The sequence below is a fragment of the Liolophura sinensis genome, chromosome 7 (genome assembly GCF_032854445.1).
Source record: "Liolophura sinensis isolate JHLJ2023 chromosome 7, CUHK_Ljap_v2, whole genome shotgun sequence".
NCBI lineage: Eukaryota > Metazoa > Mollusca > Polyplacophora > Chitonida > Chitonidae > Liolophura > Liolophura sinensis.
The window spans coordinates 44,380,553-44,400,771 of NC_088301.1; the positions used below are offsets into that span (position 1 = coordinate 44,380,553).

General features: G+C 35.5%; 1 protein-coding gene across 2 annotated transcripts in view; it reads left to right on the forward strand.

Annotated features, from left to right (window-relative positions):
• LOC135470057 (inositol 1,4,5-trisphosphate receptor-like) overlaps window positions 1-20,219 on the forward strand; it is a 73,461-nt gene that overhangs the window by 33,112 nt on the left and 20,130 nt on the right. The window contains exons 17-38 of one of the 2 annotated variants that reach the window (XM_064748771.1): window positions 549-644; window positions 1,465-1,620; window positions 2,885-3,035; window positions 3,960-4,104; window positions 6,853-6,932; window positions 7,858-7,954; window positions 11,412-11,463; window positions 11,738-11,903; window positions 12,451-12,627; window positions 12,842-12,925; window positions 13,335-13,433; window positions 13,867-14,010; window positions 14,281-14,406; window positions 14,801-15,001; window positions 15,382-15,633; window positions 16,148-16,273; window positions 16,446-16,574; window positions 17,225-17,345; window positions 17,603-17,778; window positions 18,117-18,265; window positions 18,778-18,889; window positions 19,703-19,750. In XM_064748771.1, the coding sequence (XP_064604841.1) occupies window positions 549-644; window positions 1,465-1,620; window positions 2,885-3,035; window positions 3,960-4,104; window positions 6,853-6,932; window positions 7,858-7,954; window positions 11,412-11,463; window positions 11,738-11,903; window positions 12,451-12,627; window positions 12,842-12,925; window positions 13,335-13,433; window positions 13,867-14,010; window positions 14,281-14,406; window positions 14,801-15,001; window positions 15,382-15,633; window positions 16,148-16,273; window positions 16,446-16,574; window positions 17,225-17,345; window positions 17,603-17,778; window positions 18,117-18,265; window positions 18,778-18,889; window positions 19,703-19,750 (2,887 nt within the window). The remainder of the gene's footprint in view (window positions 1-548; window positions 645-1,464; window positions 1,621-2,884; window positions 3,036-3,959; window positions 4,105-6,852; window positions 6,933-7,857; window positions 7,955-11,411; window positions 11,464-11,737; window positions 11,904-12,450; window positions 12,628-12,841; window positions 12,926-13,334; window positions 13,434-13,866; window positions 14,011-14,280; window positions 14,407-14,800; window positions 15,002-15,381; window positions 15,634-16,147; window positions 16,274-16,445; window positions 16,575-17,224; window positions 17,346-17,602; window positions 17,779-18,116; window positions 18,266-18,777; window positions 18,890-19,702; window positions 19,751-20,219) is intronic. The other variant, XM_064748772.1, reaches the window with a different exon arrangement.

Sequence of the window (20,219 nt, forward strand, 5' to 3'; positions counted from 1 at the left end):
AACTTGAGTAGTAGTTTTCATTTGTTCCTTGCCAGAGGCTCGGAGCAAATAAAAACTACTACTCTTATATAATAAATTTGATATCGAGGGTCACAAATTTCATATCCTCTATGTATCATTGTGATGGTATCGTCGGTGTCATAGAAGTCACTGTTTGTCATAACTGAATGGAATTCAGAGATGAGGGAAGATGGAGATGAAGCCTTTGAGATCCCACTTTAAAGCGAAACCTTCCTTCCAGTCTTTACCTGAAAATTATTTGGAATCAGAGTACATGTAAATGTTTACACATGTAAAATAATAACAACTATGCTAATAATTGTTGGTTTAATTCTGACTTTATTCCTGAAGTGGATGGACAAGGATACAAAATTTATTTTATTGTTCAAGACAAATCTGACTAAAGATTTTCTTTCTTAGTAATATCCTTTATTAAATAATGTCAGTCTAGTAAGGGTAACACAGCTCTTGCATCAGTCTGCATGTTGGACTGAAGTATTCATTGTGGATTGTATTAATGAGAGTTCCCTGTTTGCGTTCATTTGCAGGCACCAGTTAGACTTGTTTTCACACATGTGCTTGGATAGGCAGTACCTAGCCATCAATATTCTCTCACCTCAGCTGGATATTGATCTGATTCTCAGGTGAGATAATTAAGCAATCAAGTGTCATACATATTCATTATATTTATACAGTATGGATGATGATATGATTGATTTTATATGGTTTTATTCATTTTTTCCCCTGGAATTAATTGCAAATTACTATCATGAAGATTTCAAGAGGGTGGGAAATTATATTTTCAAATTCTTGTGGTTTATTATTCACGCACTAAATTACTCACTCACCAACATGGTTGATGGAGCTGTCCGGCTACCATTTTTACCAAAATCAAGTTTAATTCTAATCTACTGGCCTAATCATTGTTAAACTTGATGTTTGTTTACAACATACAACATCTATTCAGGGGTATGTTTTAAATTCATTTTATTTTGATACACATTCCCTGAAAAAGGGACTTGTGCCCTTGTCTAGTTAACCTTTTTCTTAAATTCAAATTTTACTCCAGTCTGTATGTATTTGTTCAGTTACTCATGAAACTTTTGATGCACGTATAATAAGAATATCTTTATTTAGCAACGGTAGCTCAGTCAATTTACAATGTAATTGTTCTTCCTCAAGGCCTTCACAGAGAGAATAATATACAGGAGTACTTCAGAGTCCTATCAAAATATACATCAATATATATATAAAAAAAAAGATAAAACATCATGTAGTTCGAAAAGTGAACTTGCATACATTCATCCGGACTTTATTCAAAAAGTATGAATGTGTTTTTTGCGTTTGAGTGTGCATCATGAAATATTGAAAATCTCCAGATTACTTATTGTTGGAATATGATTTTGCTTAGCATTAACATTGAGAGTCAATTGCTTATTTGTTGTTCTTTATTCACCTATTCAGGTGCATGTCTGACGAGATGTTACCATATGACCTCAGAGCATCTTTCTGTCGCCTGATGCTGCACATGCACGTTGACAGAGATCCACAGGAGCAGGTGAAACCTGTAAAATACGCTCGTCTCTGGTCAGAAATCCCATCACAGATCTCCATTGATGAGTAAGTTTGTCTTACCTGTATTGCGAAGACAAGGATGATTTCATTGATAAGTGAGTTTATCTTAACTGTATTACATATACAAGGACACTTTCGATAGATGAATAAGGTTGGCTTACCTGTATTTCATAAACAAGGATGATTTCATTGATAAGTGAGTTTATCTTTACTGTGTTACATAAAAAAGGACAAATTCCATAGATGAATAAGGTTGGCTTACCTGTATTTCATAAACAAGGATGATTTCATTGATAAGTGAGTTTATCTTTACTGTGTTACATAAAAAAGGACAAATTCCATAGATGAATAAGGTTGGCTTACCTGTATTTCATAAACAAGGATGATTTCATTGATAAGTGAGTTTATCTTTACTGTGTTACATAAAAAAGGACAAATTCCATAGATGAATAAGGTTGGCTTACCTGTATTTCATAAACAAGGATGATTTCATTGATGAGTGAGTTTATCTTTACTGTGTTACATTATATAAACAAGGACTGTTTCCCATATTTTTTCTCGAGAAGCACACTGCTCTTCCTTGACCTTTTTTGGGGGGGATTTTTAATGGAAGGCATTGTTATTAAGAGAACACCTAGAAAATCTACTTATTACTGAGAAATGTAAAATGTTGGCCATGCATTTTGATGTTGCTGATTTTAGAACAAATGCTTTCCCGTGAGTTTGTCAAGTAACCAAAGACATGCGGTGCAAACCATATTAAACCCGCCAAGAGATATGTGTCCAAGTGGTGTATTCTTTTGTGTAGCATGTTGCTATTCCTACATCATTATGCTCATAAAGGAAAGAGGTAGTTATCAAGTAATGTTCAGCAGAAAATGACATGTTTTTACACAGCTTGGAAGAGATTTGCTTAGGCAGGAAATGCTTTTTTAGGCCAGTTTGTATTGTCTTCTTCCACATGTATGTCACCACTTTACTTGTGCTATGGCCATCATGATATATTAAAGTGAATACTATATTTCGCCTAAAGTTTTATAGCATTCGTCAAGTGACACATTGTGCTCAATTCTGATTGATTCCTCTTTTTGATACATCTAGGTATTATATAAATATTTTTTTTGTTAAGTTTGATTAATTTCAGAAATTTCAAGTGATGACATCAAAAGACATTTGACATTATTTCAAGACCTTTATGTGCCTCTGAAAGTGCATCCCAAACTTCAGGTGAAATATAGTAGTCTCAGGTAAAGAATAATATTTCAGTCACACCTTTGAATTGCAATGTTTGTTTATCCCTACCTTCCAGTTATGAGTCCAATAGCAGTAAAGATCCAGTGAAGGAGGCTGTCAAACCAAAATTCTCCTCCACGATACAGTTTGTAGAGGATTACCTGTGTAATGTGGTCAGCCACTCGTGGTCGTTCTCCGACCGGGAGCAAAACAAACTTACCTTTCAGGTGAGGCCTCTTACTGTCTTGTCAGTGTATTAATCTCCTTGTTATCATGAAGATTGAAAAGTGCCAGACTTTAATTTGTGGTTTTCTTCATGTGTATCAGTCTGCCATTCATTTAGTCCACCAAAAGTCAGTTTTCTTGACATTTTTTCCAGAGGGTTGCTCATTAATTGAATTGAAACTTGGTTTGTGGCTTTGCCATGGCAATTTGGGCAGTTTCATTCAATTTTCACAAGATTATGGTCCTTTAGGTGCAAATTTGGACATTGGCAGTTTTCTAGAGTTGGTTTCAAAGCAGTTTTTGTATTAAATGGAATCATGCTACATAGCTTCATCATGACAAGTTACAGTCAAGCGTAACTTTTGGCCGATTCATGTATTTTCAACTAAATATGACCATTTTTGGGCTGTTTTTTTTTAGACTTTTTTTCTTCAGACTTGCAACAGTTTGTTTGTATTGAATTGAAACTGTTTAGAATTTGGTGGCTATTGGTGCATCCAATTCAGTGCAATAGTAACTGTTTTTAGTGACAATTACTGGAAACTTAAATTGTATTAGTGATATCATCCTTCAAATTTAACTAAATTTTGTTTCAATCTTTTTGTAGATGGGTGTTTAGAACCAAAATTCTTTTGGGATAGATATTTTCTTATGCTATTATTTCATAGGTATTCAGTTGTGTATTTTACACATGTGTGTATTTCTTTGTCAATACTTGAACTTTCAGCCTTATGATTCCTTTACTAAAATAATGTAGAAAAATTTAGACTAAAGGTACATGTACCACTCTCTTTACAATCTTATTAGTTACGATTTTCTTATAGTCTGAGAATGTCTCACATCTCTTAAATTGCAAGCCTTGCAATGGAAGACATTAAGTTTTCACAAACCTTTCTTATGATATGAAGTTTTTTTCTTGTTTGCAGGTGGTCAACTTAGCTCGCCATCTAATTTACTTCGGGTTTTATACCTTCAGCGATTTGCTGAGGCTGACTAAAACATTACTAGGCATCTTAGATTGTGTACCAGATACAACACCAACTCAACCCACTGCTAAACTTCCAGTTGAAGGTGAGAAGGGGTGTCATTATCTCCTTTATTTAAAGGCTCTTATAAACCTTTTGAGCCATAAAATGTACACCGTATTGACCACTTTGTAAAGGTTTCCTCACAGTAATGTATTCTTAAACGCTTGGAAAGTGACCGTTTGTGGTTTATCCACTAATGAAGTAGAATAAATTTTTAGTTCAGAATTTTTTAATATATGAGCTCTTGTTATTCTGAGGAGTTATCTTAAAAACAACATTGTGTACAGAAATTTCACTTTCGCTGCATAAACATTTGTATATTATATATGTGAGTGTAAGCATCATTTAAGTAAGTGTATTTCACCTGAAGTTTAGCATTTTCCAGGTGACTCATTTTGCTTGATTCATTTAAAGTATGGGTCCACTTAACATTTTTTGGGAAAGTCTAATTAATTTCTTGTCTGAAAAAACTTAAGCGTTGGCATCAGAAATATCATTTTAAGACTTTTATGTGTTTTTTTTTACAGGCCACACTTCAGGTGAAATACATTATGTTAAACCAGATGTACATGGATAGAGAGAAGTGTGCCATACTCGCTTTATAGTATTCCCTATTTTCATAAACCTACTCAAATGTTCAATGATTGGTGTGTCAGCGGATGTATGTTGCTGCGATGCATTCTTATGTAATTTTACTGGAAAATGATGGAAAGCAAGAAGTGTCACATTGAAAGTATTGCATCTTGTACATTTTGAATGACTCAAAGCTGCTGGACAAAGCAACTTTGCCTCAGGTATGCATGCAAGACAGGCCAGTCAATTGAGATCTGATGCAAGAAGCTCTCTGTGTCATAGTGACCCACAGAAAAACAAATTTTCCCCACAATTCCCCATTATTGTCTATGCGAACTACAATAAAATGCCGCGGCTACTTTCTCTACTTATGTACTTCTGATTAAGTTTAATTCTCACCTTGTGTATTCATTGTGACAAAACAAAGTTATCATCAGTAAACATTTGTTTGTAAGGGTCAGACTTTAATTCATTAGACATATCTTTTTTCCTCATGGGTAAAAAAAAATATTTCATTTAAATATGTTGATTAAATTCATGTATCTATATGTTACTGCCTTGTTTTGTTGTCGTCATGAAAATTGACTCCAGCACTGCTGTTCATGAAGATTTGGGCAGTTCTTGTTTCACAGGGTTTTCATCTTTGCCGCTTTTATTCATGCTATCAGACAGGCAGTCAGGTCCAGCTTTTGCTCTGTATTTTGTTGTCATATTTATCTAGTTGCTCCACCTTGTTGCCTTGCCTTACATTCTGTAGTCGTTGGACATGTGCATTTTAATTGCATGTACAACACTTTTATTTATGTATTTTTTTTTAAATTTGTCTTTTTACATCATTGGCTTTGTATGTATGGCATTCTGAAATTAATCTTTTATTCACTTTCATGGACTTTCTTCCTGTTTTCATTTTATTAGAAATTAGTAGATGCTTCAGAATATGCACCATATCCTCATTCATTTACCCTATATTAGCATTTTAGCATTTTTTTTTTAGTTTTTTAGAACGTTACAATGTTAATTTGGTTTTAAAAGCACCAGTCTTTATCAGAGCAAGGGGATTTAATATATTTGGATGTTTTGCATACTTTAGTTATTTAGCTTGATGAATCAACAGTCGTTTTCTACAATTTTCTGGTTGCAGCTTTTGCTGCTGCATGGAATAAAAATGAAATCGGTTTCTCTTAAAACATGTTTGCATCTCTGCATTAACTTCATCGGGAGACCAGCATATGTGGTCATTGTTCATTGTTGCTTGCATTATGATTTAATGTTTATTGTGTATTCAAATAGAAATCAGTTCTTGCCACCGAAGCACATTTTCATAAGTTTTTTTTTTTACTTATTTCCATTGAAGATCATTTTATGTGCACAAGGGTGATTTTGGTCAGCTGTCCTTTAAAGATTTATTATTTATTTGGATTCAGAGAGTCTCAGTATGATATGCAAGTAGTCTTCTTGAAGATCACTCATTTCTGGCTTTAGATGTGTGACATACCTGTATACGCAATCATGTAATGTTTGCATTATCATGCATGCTCTATGTGGATAAATATTTGCTCAACTTTACTGGTCCCATATACATTGCACAGATTTTCATCACCTTCATTCATACGTTATCCAAACTTTGCAAGAATCTTATCATGGATTTGAACCATTTGTGTAATACAATGTTTTCAAAATTTCAAAGATTTTCTTTTCTTTTTTTAATGGAATTTGGACTGTAACTTTATACTTTATCACCTCTATTTTGAACTTATTCCTAATGTATATGAGAACTAGTACATGTCTTACACCTGGTATGTGTGTATATTTACTGATTTATATGTGTTTATATTCACTTTGCAGACCTGACATAATCAGGCTCAAGTAAAGAGCCAGTCATTGCATTAGCCACTTTTGGCGGTCTTAAAAGCCTCTGTGTTATCAGTCACTTTAATAGAATATAAAAACATAAAAGATCCAATTGAGATGAATCAGAATGACATTCATCCAAAAAGACATGCTTTATATTTCTATCATTGAGTAATGTTACCTGATTTATTTGTGATTAGTTTGTGTTTCATTCCATGCGTAGTTATCACCTTAGTTATCATCTAACATTTGTTCCGATATAATCAGCATGTGTCAGCATTATTTCTGTGTAGTTACCAAGTTTGAATTGTTGAACGTCTTTATTAGATATTCAATTATTTTACCATTTATTTGTTTGTATTTACAGCTGCCGTTAAACCTGTGACTGCTGCAACAGAGGACACAGTTGTCATGGACACAAAACTTAAAATAATAGAAATACTACAGGTAAGGAATATAACAGTTTTCAAATAAATTTCTGCTGGAAGGTGAAGGTGTTGTTTACATGTATTTTTTTTTTATTAAGTTGCACATTCTTTACATTCGAAGGGCAATTTTGTTATGAATCAATGGGAATTGATTTAATACATTTTTCTGTTCCAACTTTCAGAATTATAGGGTGTCAAGGAAATGAGCATGATAAAAAAATGGAATAAGAAAACATGCATGCATGTTTCACACTATTGTAGTGAAATTTAAAATAGACAACTGGATTGAGTTTTTTTCTTGTTTTGCAAGTTGCCTGATTTTCTTAGTTACTGTTCCTGTTATTAAATTGGTTAAACTTTTAATTTTTATGTTAATACTTGATTAGTAAGATTCCGATTTGAAATACAAAATGCATTGTGTCTGAAGTTACTGATGGTCTGATTGTCCCAGAAGTTCGACATTCTGCAGCCCTTGTGATGTTTACCATATTATTTGTTACTAGGTAATTACTAGTACATATTGTGGGTTACTATGTAGTTCCCAGTACATATTGTGGGTTACTATGTAGTTACCAGTACATATTGTGGGTTACTCTGTAATTACTGGTACATATTGTGGGTTACCCTGTAATTACTAGTGCATATCGTGGATTATCCTGTAATTACAGGTGCATATTGTGGGTTGTCCTGTAATTACCAGTTCATATCGTGGGTTATCCTGTAATTACAGGTGCATATTGTGGGTTATCCTGTAATTACAGATGCATATTGTGGGGTTTTCTGTAGTAACCAGTACTTGTTGCAGTTTTTTCCTGTTTCCTGAAATTGTTAGTACATATTGTGGGATTTCTTGTTGTTATTTATATGTATCCTGGGTTTTGGTACATGTACATATCGTGGGATCCCTTTGGCTGTTCCCTGCTCATGGGTGATTTTGTTTTCAGTTTATTTTGAATGTTCGTCTGGACTATCGTATCAGTTCTCTGCTGTCGATTTTCAAGAGAGATTTTGATGAACACAATCTTCCCAGAGACACTGATGGTAATGAACTGTTCATCATTAACTTTTTGTCCATCATTAACTTTTCGTCCATTAAACTCTTTTGATCCTGACTGTGTCACTTATGTAAAATTCTTGGTCATTTATTCCTGATTTGGAAAGGCCCTTGCAAATGTATTTACAGACTAAATCAAAAAATTAAATCCTATCCAGGTATTTTGGTGCAGTATGAATGATGGATCAAAAAGGCTGTGGATTGAAGCTGCTATTGTTGACCCATGCATAACACAAAATATAACTGTCGGAGGATGACTTTTGCAACCACCTTTTTCTTCAGTATTTGTGGAAACCAACTGTGCCGGGACCTAGTATACCGCTTTGTACCAACCAGTTCATGCGTGGACTACAAATAATATATTTTCATAAACCTGAAAATTTCACAATTTAATACTTTTTCTGATGTGGAGAAAGATGGTTGCTGAAGCATGTTCCCACTTCTAACTCCAGTCTGCTGCTTACTAGCTGCTTTTCTCACTAACATTCCCAATATGCAGTAGTCCTCGAGAGATTTTGCATCCTCCTTTTATTATGCACTCTTTTCGACTTCCATGCTGCATGTGCCTAACCATAGTTGAAATGTTGCATGATATTCCTGCTTGCAAATTAGGAATGTCTCTTGCACGATGATGTGTTAACATATATGAGAATGGCTTCAGACTTAGCAATCTTTATCTGTGTCTGTCTTCATGTAACTGTAGCATGGTTGACATTCTGTTGTTTCTTTTATTTATTTATTTTTTGTAATCTTTTCATTTCATTTTTCAGTTTTACTACGATATATCTTTTCTTGACAACATATTTGCATAATTTAGTGTGTTCTTCCAGTTTTTGCTTCATGTACGGTTGGATTATCGCATAGCTTGGATTCTGTCCATCTTTAAAACGGAATTGCAAGAGCAACAGTCAGATGCAAGATTGATGCTTCGCCCTGAGGACAGGCTACGTATGTTAATAGTGTTGAAATGTGTGCCGGATAGTATGATATGTTTTGAGCATTACTGTGCTAACTGGCAGCTGTTTGTGTAGATATGTATTGCCTTCAGATCTGACGGTCTCAGATAAACGATTAGTCACTTTGTCTTTATGCTTTAGAAACTGTGAAGTGTTTTGCTTTAATACGTAAAAGTGGATATGCTCCTGAATTCTAGAGATAGAGTGTTGTTTGTAATGACTGTGTATTATTAAAATGTAAAGAACAGATTAGGAATTGATTGCATGAAGAATGATTCCAACGCCTTAATGTTAAGCTACACATAGACTGTAGGTAAACTGTTCATTTTTCTGTTGTCTTTGGAATTTTCATTATACCATTCTGTCTTGTGATGGGACGTACCTAGCATCTTTTTTAGTCTTTTGGGTGAAGGTTCAAAGATTACCTAGGGATAAAAGTACATGTACTGTGAACAGTTGATGTTTTAATAGCTTGAGATAGTCAACTAGTCTTTGCTGGCTTCCTCTCTGGCAGTACGTGGGAAGGTCTGCCAACAAACTGTGGATGGTTGTGGGTTTCCCTCGGGCTCTGCCCGGTTTCTTCCCACCATAACGCTGGCCACCATCATATAAGTGAAATATTCTTGAGTACGAAGTAAAAATACCAATCACATAAATAAATAAATAAATCAAATAGTTCTTTATGTACCTTCAGATACAAGTAAACTTTACAGTCCTTTAATAACAAGGGAAAACAACAAAATTGTTATTGTGGTAATGGGATTCTTTTCACTCACTCAATTTCACCTGCAGTGCAGCATTTTTTAAAACATTTTGCCTGTTTCTAATCGATTCATTCACCGTAAAGTGCCATTTGAGGGTTGTTTTTATGTCAGATTAATTTCTTATGAGTGAATTTTGAGTTCTGTCATCTAGTGGCAAGGAGTAGATGTATCTTTAGATCATCAATATTATTCCATAACTAATATTCATACATGCAGTGCCCATTGCTATCATACTTCCATCTTCTGTAGTGCTTAACACAGGTGTAGTACATCCCACCTGGAAACAGGGCATGCTTTCAGATGTTGAGTACAGGTATAGCCAATGCGATACCGACTTTTCTATATACATAAACGATCATATCTTATTTAATAGCATGTTGTATCCCTGGCCTACCTAAATATTGAATTTTAAACATTTTTGATAGCCTGTATTTAGAGTAATTGGTTTTTATCCTTTGGTGTGCCTTTTTAGGCTTAACTACATAATTTATTGTTGAAGAAAGCTTGATTCAGAGTAAAACATTAACATGGTGCAAGTTTTGTCATAATTTTTGGCAGTGACTTGTTGAAGTAGAACTCCTTACCGTTTGGGTCTGATGCACATATGTAACTGTTGAGAGTAGATGTCTGATGCGGAAACAAGCTTCTGTGCATGCATGTTTTTAAATGTAAGGTGCTTTTGAGCTCATTTGCTTCAGCTAGGGACTTAAATGCTGGTCGTGTCTTTATCTTTCACTTGTATTAGTGGATGGAGCTTTCTGTGTATGTGATTGAGGCACATCTAAATATATTCATGTCATACAGTTGTGTACATTCAAGAAAACACACGTCCCAAGTCACAGATTGCACATGCAGCACATTTACAGACATGTAACTATTAACCTGCTATACAATAAATGCTGGCTTCTGTGGTGGTTCTGTGCACGTAATGTTACATTTATTATGTGGGATGGAGCCATATTTTTCTTCTATAACTTCAGGTAATCTTTGCAGAGTATGTTGGTTTTAATATGTTATCTTTATGGTCAGTTTTGGATGGAATGTGCCTGAATCTTTAAAATACCCTAACACTAATATTTTCTTTTGAACATGCATATACTTACTTACCTGATTTCTTCTAATTTTTGAGACACCTGGTCTGCTCATTTTTGCCAGTATATATGCAGTTGTGGCAGGATTATTGAGTTTTCTTTTCTGCACATGGTCTAACCATCTAATGAGTAACATGCTCATATCTTTACTTGTCCAACAGGCTGATAAAGAAATGTAATATTCTACTTTCAACACTACTAATGTCTGCCCAAAAATTAGAAGAATTAGGGTAACATTCAGCACTGTGTTTATAGGTATCCTGGTAAATTTATCTATCCTTGGTGTATTGGTACAAGGATACATTTTAAGAATTGTAAAGTTTTTGGAAATAATGTTTGCCTTTAAGTACTCTTTTAATTTTCCTGATAAACGTTTGGAAATTATTCACACTTAATAACTTTGGTTAGCTACATGTAAAATTATTTCAGTACTATTAATAAATAAATAAATGCTCAGTGTATCCATCAGTATATGTACTCTTTTATCTGTACAATGAAAATGATCATTGAATTGACACGTGGAACATTGACTGAAAGTCTAATTTAAAATTTAATTCGTAAATGGCTCAGTGCAGTTTTCATTTTATTTATTTCATTGGGTTGTGTTTATTAATGTATTCAATTTTTTTTTAGGGCTGGATCTGGATAACATTGGGTCTCAGGCTGAAGACATTTTCGGTGGCAGGTATGGCTCAATAACATCAAATGTTTTATTGAAGCACCAGTAGTTTCATCATACAATGTATGTTTACATTTCAAACACAGTATTGCATACATGTTTTCTAACCTTTATGCGTGCCAGCTATTTTAGTTTGCACTTGTTGCATCACTTAGTACTGTTTTGCAGCCATCCTCACTTGGAATTCTCGACAAACAAGCATGTGAACAGATCATACCGTTTCTTTTCTACAGACCTGTTGTTTTCAACAATGTCTACAAACCTATTGTTTTCCATGCAGTGCTGAGACGGCGGAGTTGGATCTGGATGGGCAGGGTGGGAAGATGTTCCTGAGGGTTCTGCTAAATCTGGTCATGCACAACTACCCGTCATTGGTCTCTGGGGCTCTCCAGCTGCTCTTCCGGCACTTCAGCCAGAGACAAGAGGTTCTACAGGCATTCAAACAGGTCGGTGGCTACATTACATTTACACAATGTGTTTTGTGTGGAAAGGTATCAAACTTGTTTCAAAACATATTGATTTGATGGCCTAAAAGTTAGAGAGTCTGCATGGAAGTCTGGAGGCCCGGTATCAATCATAGGTTTGGTCATGCAAAAACTTCAAAATGGCAATTGTTTGCTTCCCTGCTTGGTACTCAGCACTAAGAGTTTAGAGGAAAGAAACAGTACTTGTTGGCCTGGTGCCAGTACCTGTATAATCTGACTGGGTGGGGTGTCATGCCTGGTGTCTTTGGCATAATTCAGTGGTGGCAGCATGGGCTAACCCAGCTAAAGAAGACACACCATATGTACACACATCTATCAATCTTCATCGTCATGACATTGAGAAATTGTTAAGTACAATGTAAAAACCCAACCATACATACATACAAAACATATTAACATATGCTGCACCCCAGTTGTGTAGTAATATGCCAGTGTCCTGAAAATGTGCTTTAATGTGTATATGTATACATTTGCTCCGCGTGTAATTTGTCTTGCTGTTTGATTTTAGGTACAGCTGCTGGTCACCACAGCAGATGTGGATAACTACAAACAGATCAAGGCAGATCTGGATGACCTTCGCCTTATGGTGGAAAAGTCAGAATTGTGGGTGGTAAAGACCAAAGGTGAAAATGGTGGCAAGAAGAAGAAAAAGTCAGACATTGAGGGTGCCAGTCTTTGTTCTCAGGTATATTATTTCAGCTTTCTCAGTATAGGAAGAAAAGACATATTGAATGTTCATGTGCACAATTTAAGTTTAAGTGTAGATAGTAAATAAAAAAATTAATCAATAAAATTTTTAGAAATTTATGTTCCATCATGTAAATGTATTTTAATTGATAAAATTATACTGTTACAAACCTATTTGGATGTAAATGGTACTCATTCTTTGAAAATTCCAGGATAGCAAGAAAGATCCAAGCAAAAGTCAGAGTGACTCTGAACCAGAAAAGGAGAAGAAAAAGAGTAAAGGGTTACCGTCATGGGTGTGTGTCTACATATTAACAGTTCAGGGTTGCCATATTCATGAAAAAGCTGAAGAGTCATGAATAAATTTCCCAGTTTATGAATGATTAGGAAAACCCATAAATTTTATAAAATTTAAAAGGAAAGTCATGAATTTTTGTTATAAATGTCAACATATATACTTGTTGCTCTATTAAAGATTAGTATGACATGATATGTCCCTGTCTTCCAGTGTTAAGAGGAAAAAAGATCTCTTCACTTTTTAGTTGATTAAACTCTCATTGTTGTTGTTTTTAAACATCCTGGGTGAAAGAAGAATCTGATTCTAGTTGCATATACCAACAGTTACACTGACAAGGTTAATTACTCATCCAATCATGATAAACATAAACTGTGAGAAATACATTGTGTTTTCGTGGCAATTTTCAGAACATTACCCTGTCCAACGATCAGGGATCAGCCATTGATCTTGACCTTGGGCAAGCTATTGATCCCACACATTCCAAAAACTACAAAACCATCAAATCGGTAGGTCCTGATTCTTATGTGCAACTTTTAATAATGTTCCATTGTTACAGCCTTTGTGAATGGAAAAATTCCATGAATGAACAAAAGGCAGATATAGTTTCAGGAAAGACTTTTCTGTGTTTTGAAAGAATGTTCTCTTTGTTATTTTATTTTATATATTATTTATAATCTAAGATTTGACCAAAATAATGTGATAATTAAAGGCAATTCTTAAGCAAAGAATATAGTTATTCCATTGGATTTTCTCTGCGTTTGAGTGGTTACCAGGTGACTGTGGTGGGTATACATCCTAACTGAGGTAAACTGACTAGGCCTTACTCCACCAGTTATGTAAAATGTTGTTGCTGCTCTGGTTTTACTCTCTATGCTGTAAGTCTTTCACAATAGGACTTACTATTTTTGACAAATTACTGTGATTTTGTGTACATTTTAGATTTTGCTGAGATTGACCTACCTGTGTGTACAAGATGGAGGAGAGTCTAGTACTAAAAAACCACGGAAACATGAACAGCGACTTCTGAAGAACATGGGAGCTCACTCTGTCGTTCTTGAACTCCTTCAGATTCCATATGACAAGGTGAAACTGTTGGGAAGGACTTTCTGATCATTTCCATGATTGTAAACATAAGTTGTCATGTGAATGATTGTAAATTAGTATACATGATGAGTAGAATTGATACTATAAGCGAAATTTTCTTGAGTATTGCATTAAATATTAATCAAAGAAATATAGATAAAAAGAATTGGTTATGAAAGTGCCAGAAATATAACAAACTTTTGTAGTGTTTTTATGCATCAATTATATCTTTACTAAAAATAATATCTTTTCATACATGTTGTTTTTCAGGCTGGAGATGTCCGCATGCATGAGGTCATGAAATTAGCTCATGAATTTCTCCAAAGTTTTTGTCTGGGAAATCAGACCAATCAGGGGCTTTTGTACAACAGCCTTGACCTCTTCTTGACCCCAGGGGTATGATAACTAAACCTTGCACTTCATTCTGTTTCCTTCTTTTAAATGTGTTATGTGTACATTGTTCTGCAATTTATCAACTAAAAGAATCTCCAAGTTTTGAAAATAATCTTAAGGTTTAGATAGTTTAAATTTTTAGTTCTCAACCATCTGGCCTGCCTGCATTGATACAGGTGACAACATGTTTCTGATAGGTTGAAATTGTACAGCTTACTGTAATGGTATGAAAAGTACCATAATGACCAAAGGAAAATTAGTCATTAAGAAAGAATGAGTGAAAGAAATTTTTACAGATTATGAAATAATATTGTAGTAAATAGTATTTGACATGAATCATGCTCTAGGTGTGACCAAATAATACATTTTACTATGTTATCTGATTTGGTGATTCCAGCTTTTGGAGGCGCAGACTATGCGGGCTATTTTCCAGGACAACGTGTCCTTGTGTAACGAGGTCACTGATCGTGTTGTCCAGCACTTTGTTCATTGTATAGAGACTAATGGCCGCTATGTCCAGTACCTGAAGTTTCTGCAGACTATCGTGAAGGCTGAGGGACAGTATATCAGGCGCTGTCAGGATATGGTAATGGCAGAGGTAAGGACAAACAGTTTACATGTACTCCTTGTTGGGTTCCCACTGTAATAGCTCGTCTTTTTGTTTCTGTGTGCTGGTCTGTATATCATTCTGATCAGTTGACTGCTTCATGATTGAATGTGTCATTGTATATGGACTGTATTTTGTGATTGAGACTTTTAATTGTGGTGAAAGAACAATGTGGGAACTGGGAAACTCTAGGTCCATCAAATGTTGGCTAAATTTTCAGCATGGCCAAGCTGTGACAAATTTAACACTGTTGACAAATGTGACCAAAACCAAACGAATGTAAGCTAATCCAAGCTAAATGTCTCAGAGAGTCAGAGAGACGTAATGTTGTACCTTTGATAATACGAGGATTATCGTCTGTGTATTTGTAGTTGGTGAATGTAGGAGAGGAAGTACTGTTGTTCTACAATGACAAGTCCTCCATGCAGACGCTGATCGATCTCATGCGATCAGAGCGTTACCGTCAGGAAGAGTCTTCTCCCTTGGTGTACCACATCAACCTGGTACAGCTCTTGGCCCTGTGCACTGAGGGAAGGAACGTGTACACAGAGATCAAGTGTCACTCGCTACTCCCACTTGATGACATCGTTGCTGTGGTGACAAATCCAGATTGTATACCAGAGGTAAACTTGTGCCTTCCACTTGTGATGAATCAATTGTTCTTTGGTGCCAGGCAGTATCAATCTCTCATTGGTCCATTTGACAGGGGTTCTGCTGATCCTTGAAAGTGTTTGAATTTTGCAGGGAATTTTTCTGGACATTGAAAGTTGTTGATAGTACTAGACTTTTGATTGTTAAACATAGGTTATACTGTGTGGTTATAATGAGCCATAATGAAATGCTGAACCGCTAGTGTACATTAATCAAGGGATGATGGTATGTTGTTCAATGAAATGAAAGTGCAGGAAAACAATGCATACTAAGTCCTTGAAAGTCCTTAAAATATTTCTTTCAGATTCAAGCAACAATTCAGAAAACACATACAAGTACACACTCTGTATGGACAGTAAAATTGATGATAATAACGTGTATGTGTGGATTTATATCACTGGAGGATTCATTTCTATATAACATTGTGCTCATCTTTTATGGTTTAAAACCTGACTTACCTGACTTCCATTGATTATGATTGTACAGGTTAAAGCTGCATACATCAACTTCCTGAACCATTGTTATGTAGACACTGAGGTAGAGATGAAGGAAATCTATGCCAGCCATCATATGTGGGTCCTGTTTGAAAATTTCCAAGTGGACATGGGTCTGGTAAGATATTAGAAAATGTCTCTTCTTGCATAGATTAATGACAGTTTTGATCCAGACTTTTTTAATGGAGTATCTGAGGTTTTACTATCTGCATTATGTTGGAGTACAAAAGACTAGGTGGGGTAAAGGTTGTTAGACTTAGTATATTTAATTTTGTGTATTGTTTTTTCAGGTGGGCAATGCCACTCATGACCGACGCCATGCAGACACAGTCCTGGAAAACTATGTGACTTGCACTGTCATGAACATCATTACCACCTTCTTCAGTTCAAGGTTCTCAGACCAGAGCACCACAGTTCAGGTAATGGGTTAAATTAATTATAAAGAGAAAAAAAAATTCTGGCTGAAACAATAATGGGATGGTCCACAGTAGGCCTTTTGAATATATATGTGGATAGGTCGTAATATACTCTGCCCTTGTTCCTTGAACTATTAATTAAAACTCAGCATGTAAGTGTAAGTCTTGGAAATGGCTTTAAAATATTCAATTAAATATCAAAAATCAAATATACCGCAGGAAGCGAGACACAGCTAGTATAAAGTGTTAAGAAGTGCGACTTTAACGATGTGTCTCATGAGGTGCAGATTCCCTGTCTTTTTTTTTTCGATGGGGTTTTGGTGTCTTAAAAAGAAATCAGCAGCGCTTGCGAGGTCATTTGGACGGTATCATATTTGTTGAAGGTCATTTGTTTCTGCCAATATGACATGCAAGTTTGTAGGTCACAAGTGTAAAAGTTTCTCTGCACCTTGCCAAAAGATGGTGGTTTCCTCAGGTTCTGCTGTTTTCTCCACCCATAAAATTGACCATATTTGTAGGAGTGAAAACTTCTTGAATTTGTGTTTAACGACAGTCTAATAAGTAGCTAAATAAATCCTTTGTGGTATTATAAGTGTTGTTTCCATGAGTGTTTGTCCTTGCTGTACTTAAGAAGGATTTTTGTTGTATTCCAGACCCGCCAGCCTGTTTTCGTACAGTTACTGCAGGGAGCTTTTAGACTATCTCACTGTTCATGGCTTACTGGAACTCAAAAGTATCATGTGGAGAACTGTATTAAAACACTGTCAGACATCGGTAAGCTTGATCATGTAAACTGAAAGCACCATTGCCTCTCTCTGAATAGCATACATAAATATGTAACCAGCCTAGACTAATTTTTTTTGTAACATAAAAAATGAATATCATTGAGTTTCTGTAAATTTTGATTTAAAAGCTCATTTCTTGGGAGAAAAAACACAACCAGACTTCATATTCATGTCTGCAATAAAATATTTATCTGGCAAAAAGTCATGTTCAGATCTGTTGTTTAAAAAGGGTCTTTATTTTTATAGCCAAGAATCGAGGGATAGCCATTCCTGTTGATCTGGATAGTCAGGTGAACACACTGTTTGAGAAGTCCCAGATTGTGATGAAACATACCCGGCAGTGGTTGACAGCAGGAAGAAACCGCAAAGAATCCACTGTCCTGATCTCCAGGGATTACCGCAGTATTATTGAGGGGCTTCAGGTATGGTCATACTCCTTGTTGGTAATGTATAAGATGGATGTCCTGTAACCCTTAACGGTGATTTGGTTCTTGCCTATGTGTCCCCCTGTTTTTGCGAACAAGATATTCAGTTTTTAACCAGTCATATTCATATTTACACAGTTGTTTGAGGTCAGCAAACTGACGGTTAGGCTTAATTTTTGTCACACTGCGTAATCCAATATGACTGCTGTTGGCCGTTAAAATTTGCACCATCCCCATAAATCCATTACCAGTATGCCACATTTGTTTTTGTAAATGTTTTCCACTTTCATCTTTTGCCAATTGGGTGAGTAGTTCTTGTTAACCTGTGTTTGCAGGATATTGTGACGCTACTGGAGGAACAGTTGCGTCCCCTGGTTCAAGCTGAGTTGTCAGTCCTCGTAGATGTTTTACATCGACCAGAATCTCTCTTCCCTGATGGAACGGATGCTAGAAAAAAGTGTGAAAGTGGAGGATTTATATGCAAGTAAGTGTCATTTAGTTCCTCGTAATATTATTCCTTTAAAATTTAATTCAAAAGTCCTGACCAGTTTCAGTATTTTGATAAGTCTTCTTGGGGATTTTGTGAATAGAAGCTTGATAGTGAAGGGAACACATGATGATTTACACCTAGACATATATCTTTTGAGATATAAGTGTGTTTTTAATGTGATTGTATATTAAATGTGATGATAGGTCAGATTTTTGAGTGTTGCGAGACCAGTGCAATAAATTGCAATTAACATCACTACGGTTTTTTTCTTTTACCTAATTCTGCCTAAGCCATGGTGCTAGGGAGCTTGTAAATTGCTATTATTTATGCGTTTTCATGAACAGTTAAGAATAAAACCCTGACTGAGGTACACTGATGAGGCTGTGTTTCACCGGTTACGTGTGACTATTTGTTGGTGGTGACACTGTCCTCGCTGCTCTGGTTTTACTTTCCAAGCTATACGTCTTTAATTATATTTTATATATACATATGTCTTTGCATTTCAGGTTAATTAAACATACAGAACGTTTGCTGGAAGAAAAAGAAGAAAAACTGTGCATAGAAGTGTTGCAAACCCTAAAAGAAATGATGACAGTTGATATTGATTATGGGGAAAAGGTATGTAGATTTTTATTCCATATTGCTGTAACTGCACAGTTTTGGCTGCCTGAATGCTTGTATGCCAAAAACCATTTTGGGACCGATGAGCATGTAAATTGTCACCACCAAGAAATGCACCATTCTTAATGTTGTTTTCTTTGAAACAGTTCATTAATTGTATGTGTTAATCACATGTGACTCTGATCCCAATATGATGTTTTTTTTGATGATTTGCTTGAGATTCATTTTGCTGAGCAGTGATTCCCTTTCATTATGTCTACACCCAGCCAAAATATATACATGTATATCCTTGTAAAATGAACTTGTTAATAGCATCATTCTGTACGATGTATTCAATCATATATATGCAGAATCATCCATCTTTGAGTGTGTGGAATCTATAAACTCGCATGCAGCTCATTGCGTGTTTGAAGACAAACAAAGACATGTGAATCGGGTTCGGGGGACATCGAAACACAGCGGCTATTTCAGAAACTATAATTTGAATGGGAATGTTTCATTCTTAAGGGCAGTTGTCCTTGAGTTCTTCTTACCTATCTTTCATGATGCTGTCACTGGTTGTGTAGCTGAAGTAGTGCTGCCTCTGGCTCACTTTCCTCAAAATTTTTGTATCCTTTTTTCTTTACTTTCATTGTAATGTAACCAATAGACATCATTGACAAAAATTGTAAGAGAGATCTCATGTGCTAAGTTTTGTGAAAGTTGGCCAAGATGCTTAAAAGCTGTCATTTTAGCAGTCAGCCATGATGTTGTCATGAAGGTGGGCTTATTGACTCATTTCTCATTGGCCATTTGCCCACGATTGTTAAGGTTGACGTGAAGATGCTTACTAAGAAGGAGCTAGACGATCATCGCAGGGTAAGACTTAATTTGAATTTTAAATGTTCTGCGTTCTCCAATCCTGTTGTCAATGACTGTTCTGTGTGGGCAACTCTTTTGCATGACGTACGTGACGGGTAACTCTGCAAGCCATCCTCTGAGATTTTAGCTTACATGCTAACAGTGAAAACTTCTAATGACATTGTGGTTTATGACCCCCTTGCATGTTGGACAGGATGACTTCTGCCTGAACAAAGAGAGACGAAATTTGTGCAACAAAGTTTCTCGTGAACAGGCACAGTTCTTATAGTTCAGAAACATTGAATGTTAGTAAAAGACTAGCATGATCTTCAAGACAAGTAAAAAAAGTTTTTCTTGTCAGTTCATTGAAATCATATGGTGTTATCGGAGAGATCATTTTCATAGTAGAAATGAGTTGTTTCGATGGGATAAAATGTTCTTTGCGAGTGTAGGACAAATACTTCTATCAGCTAAAATTGCAGAAAAA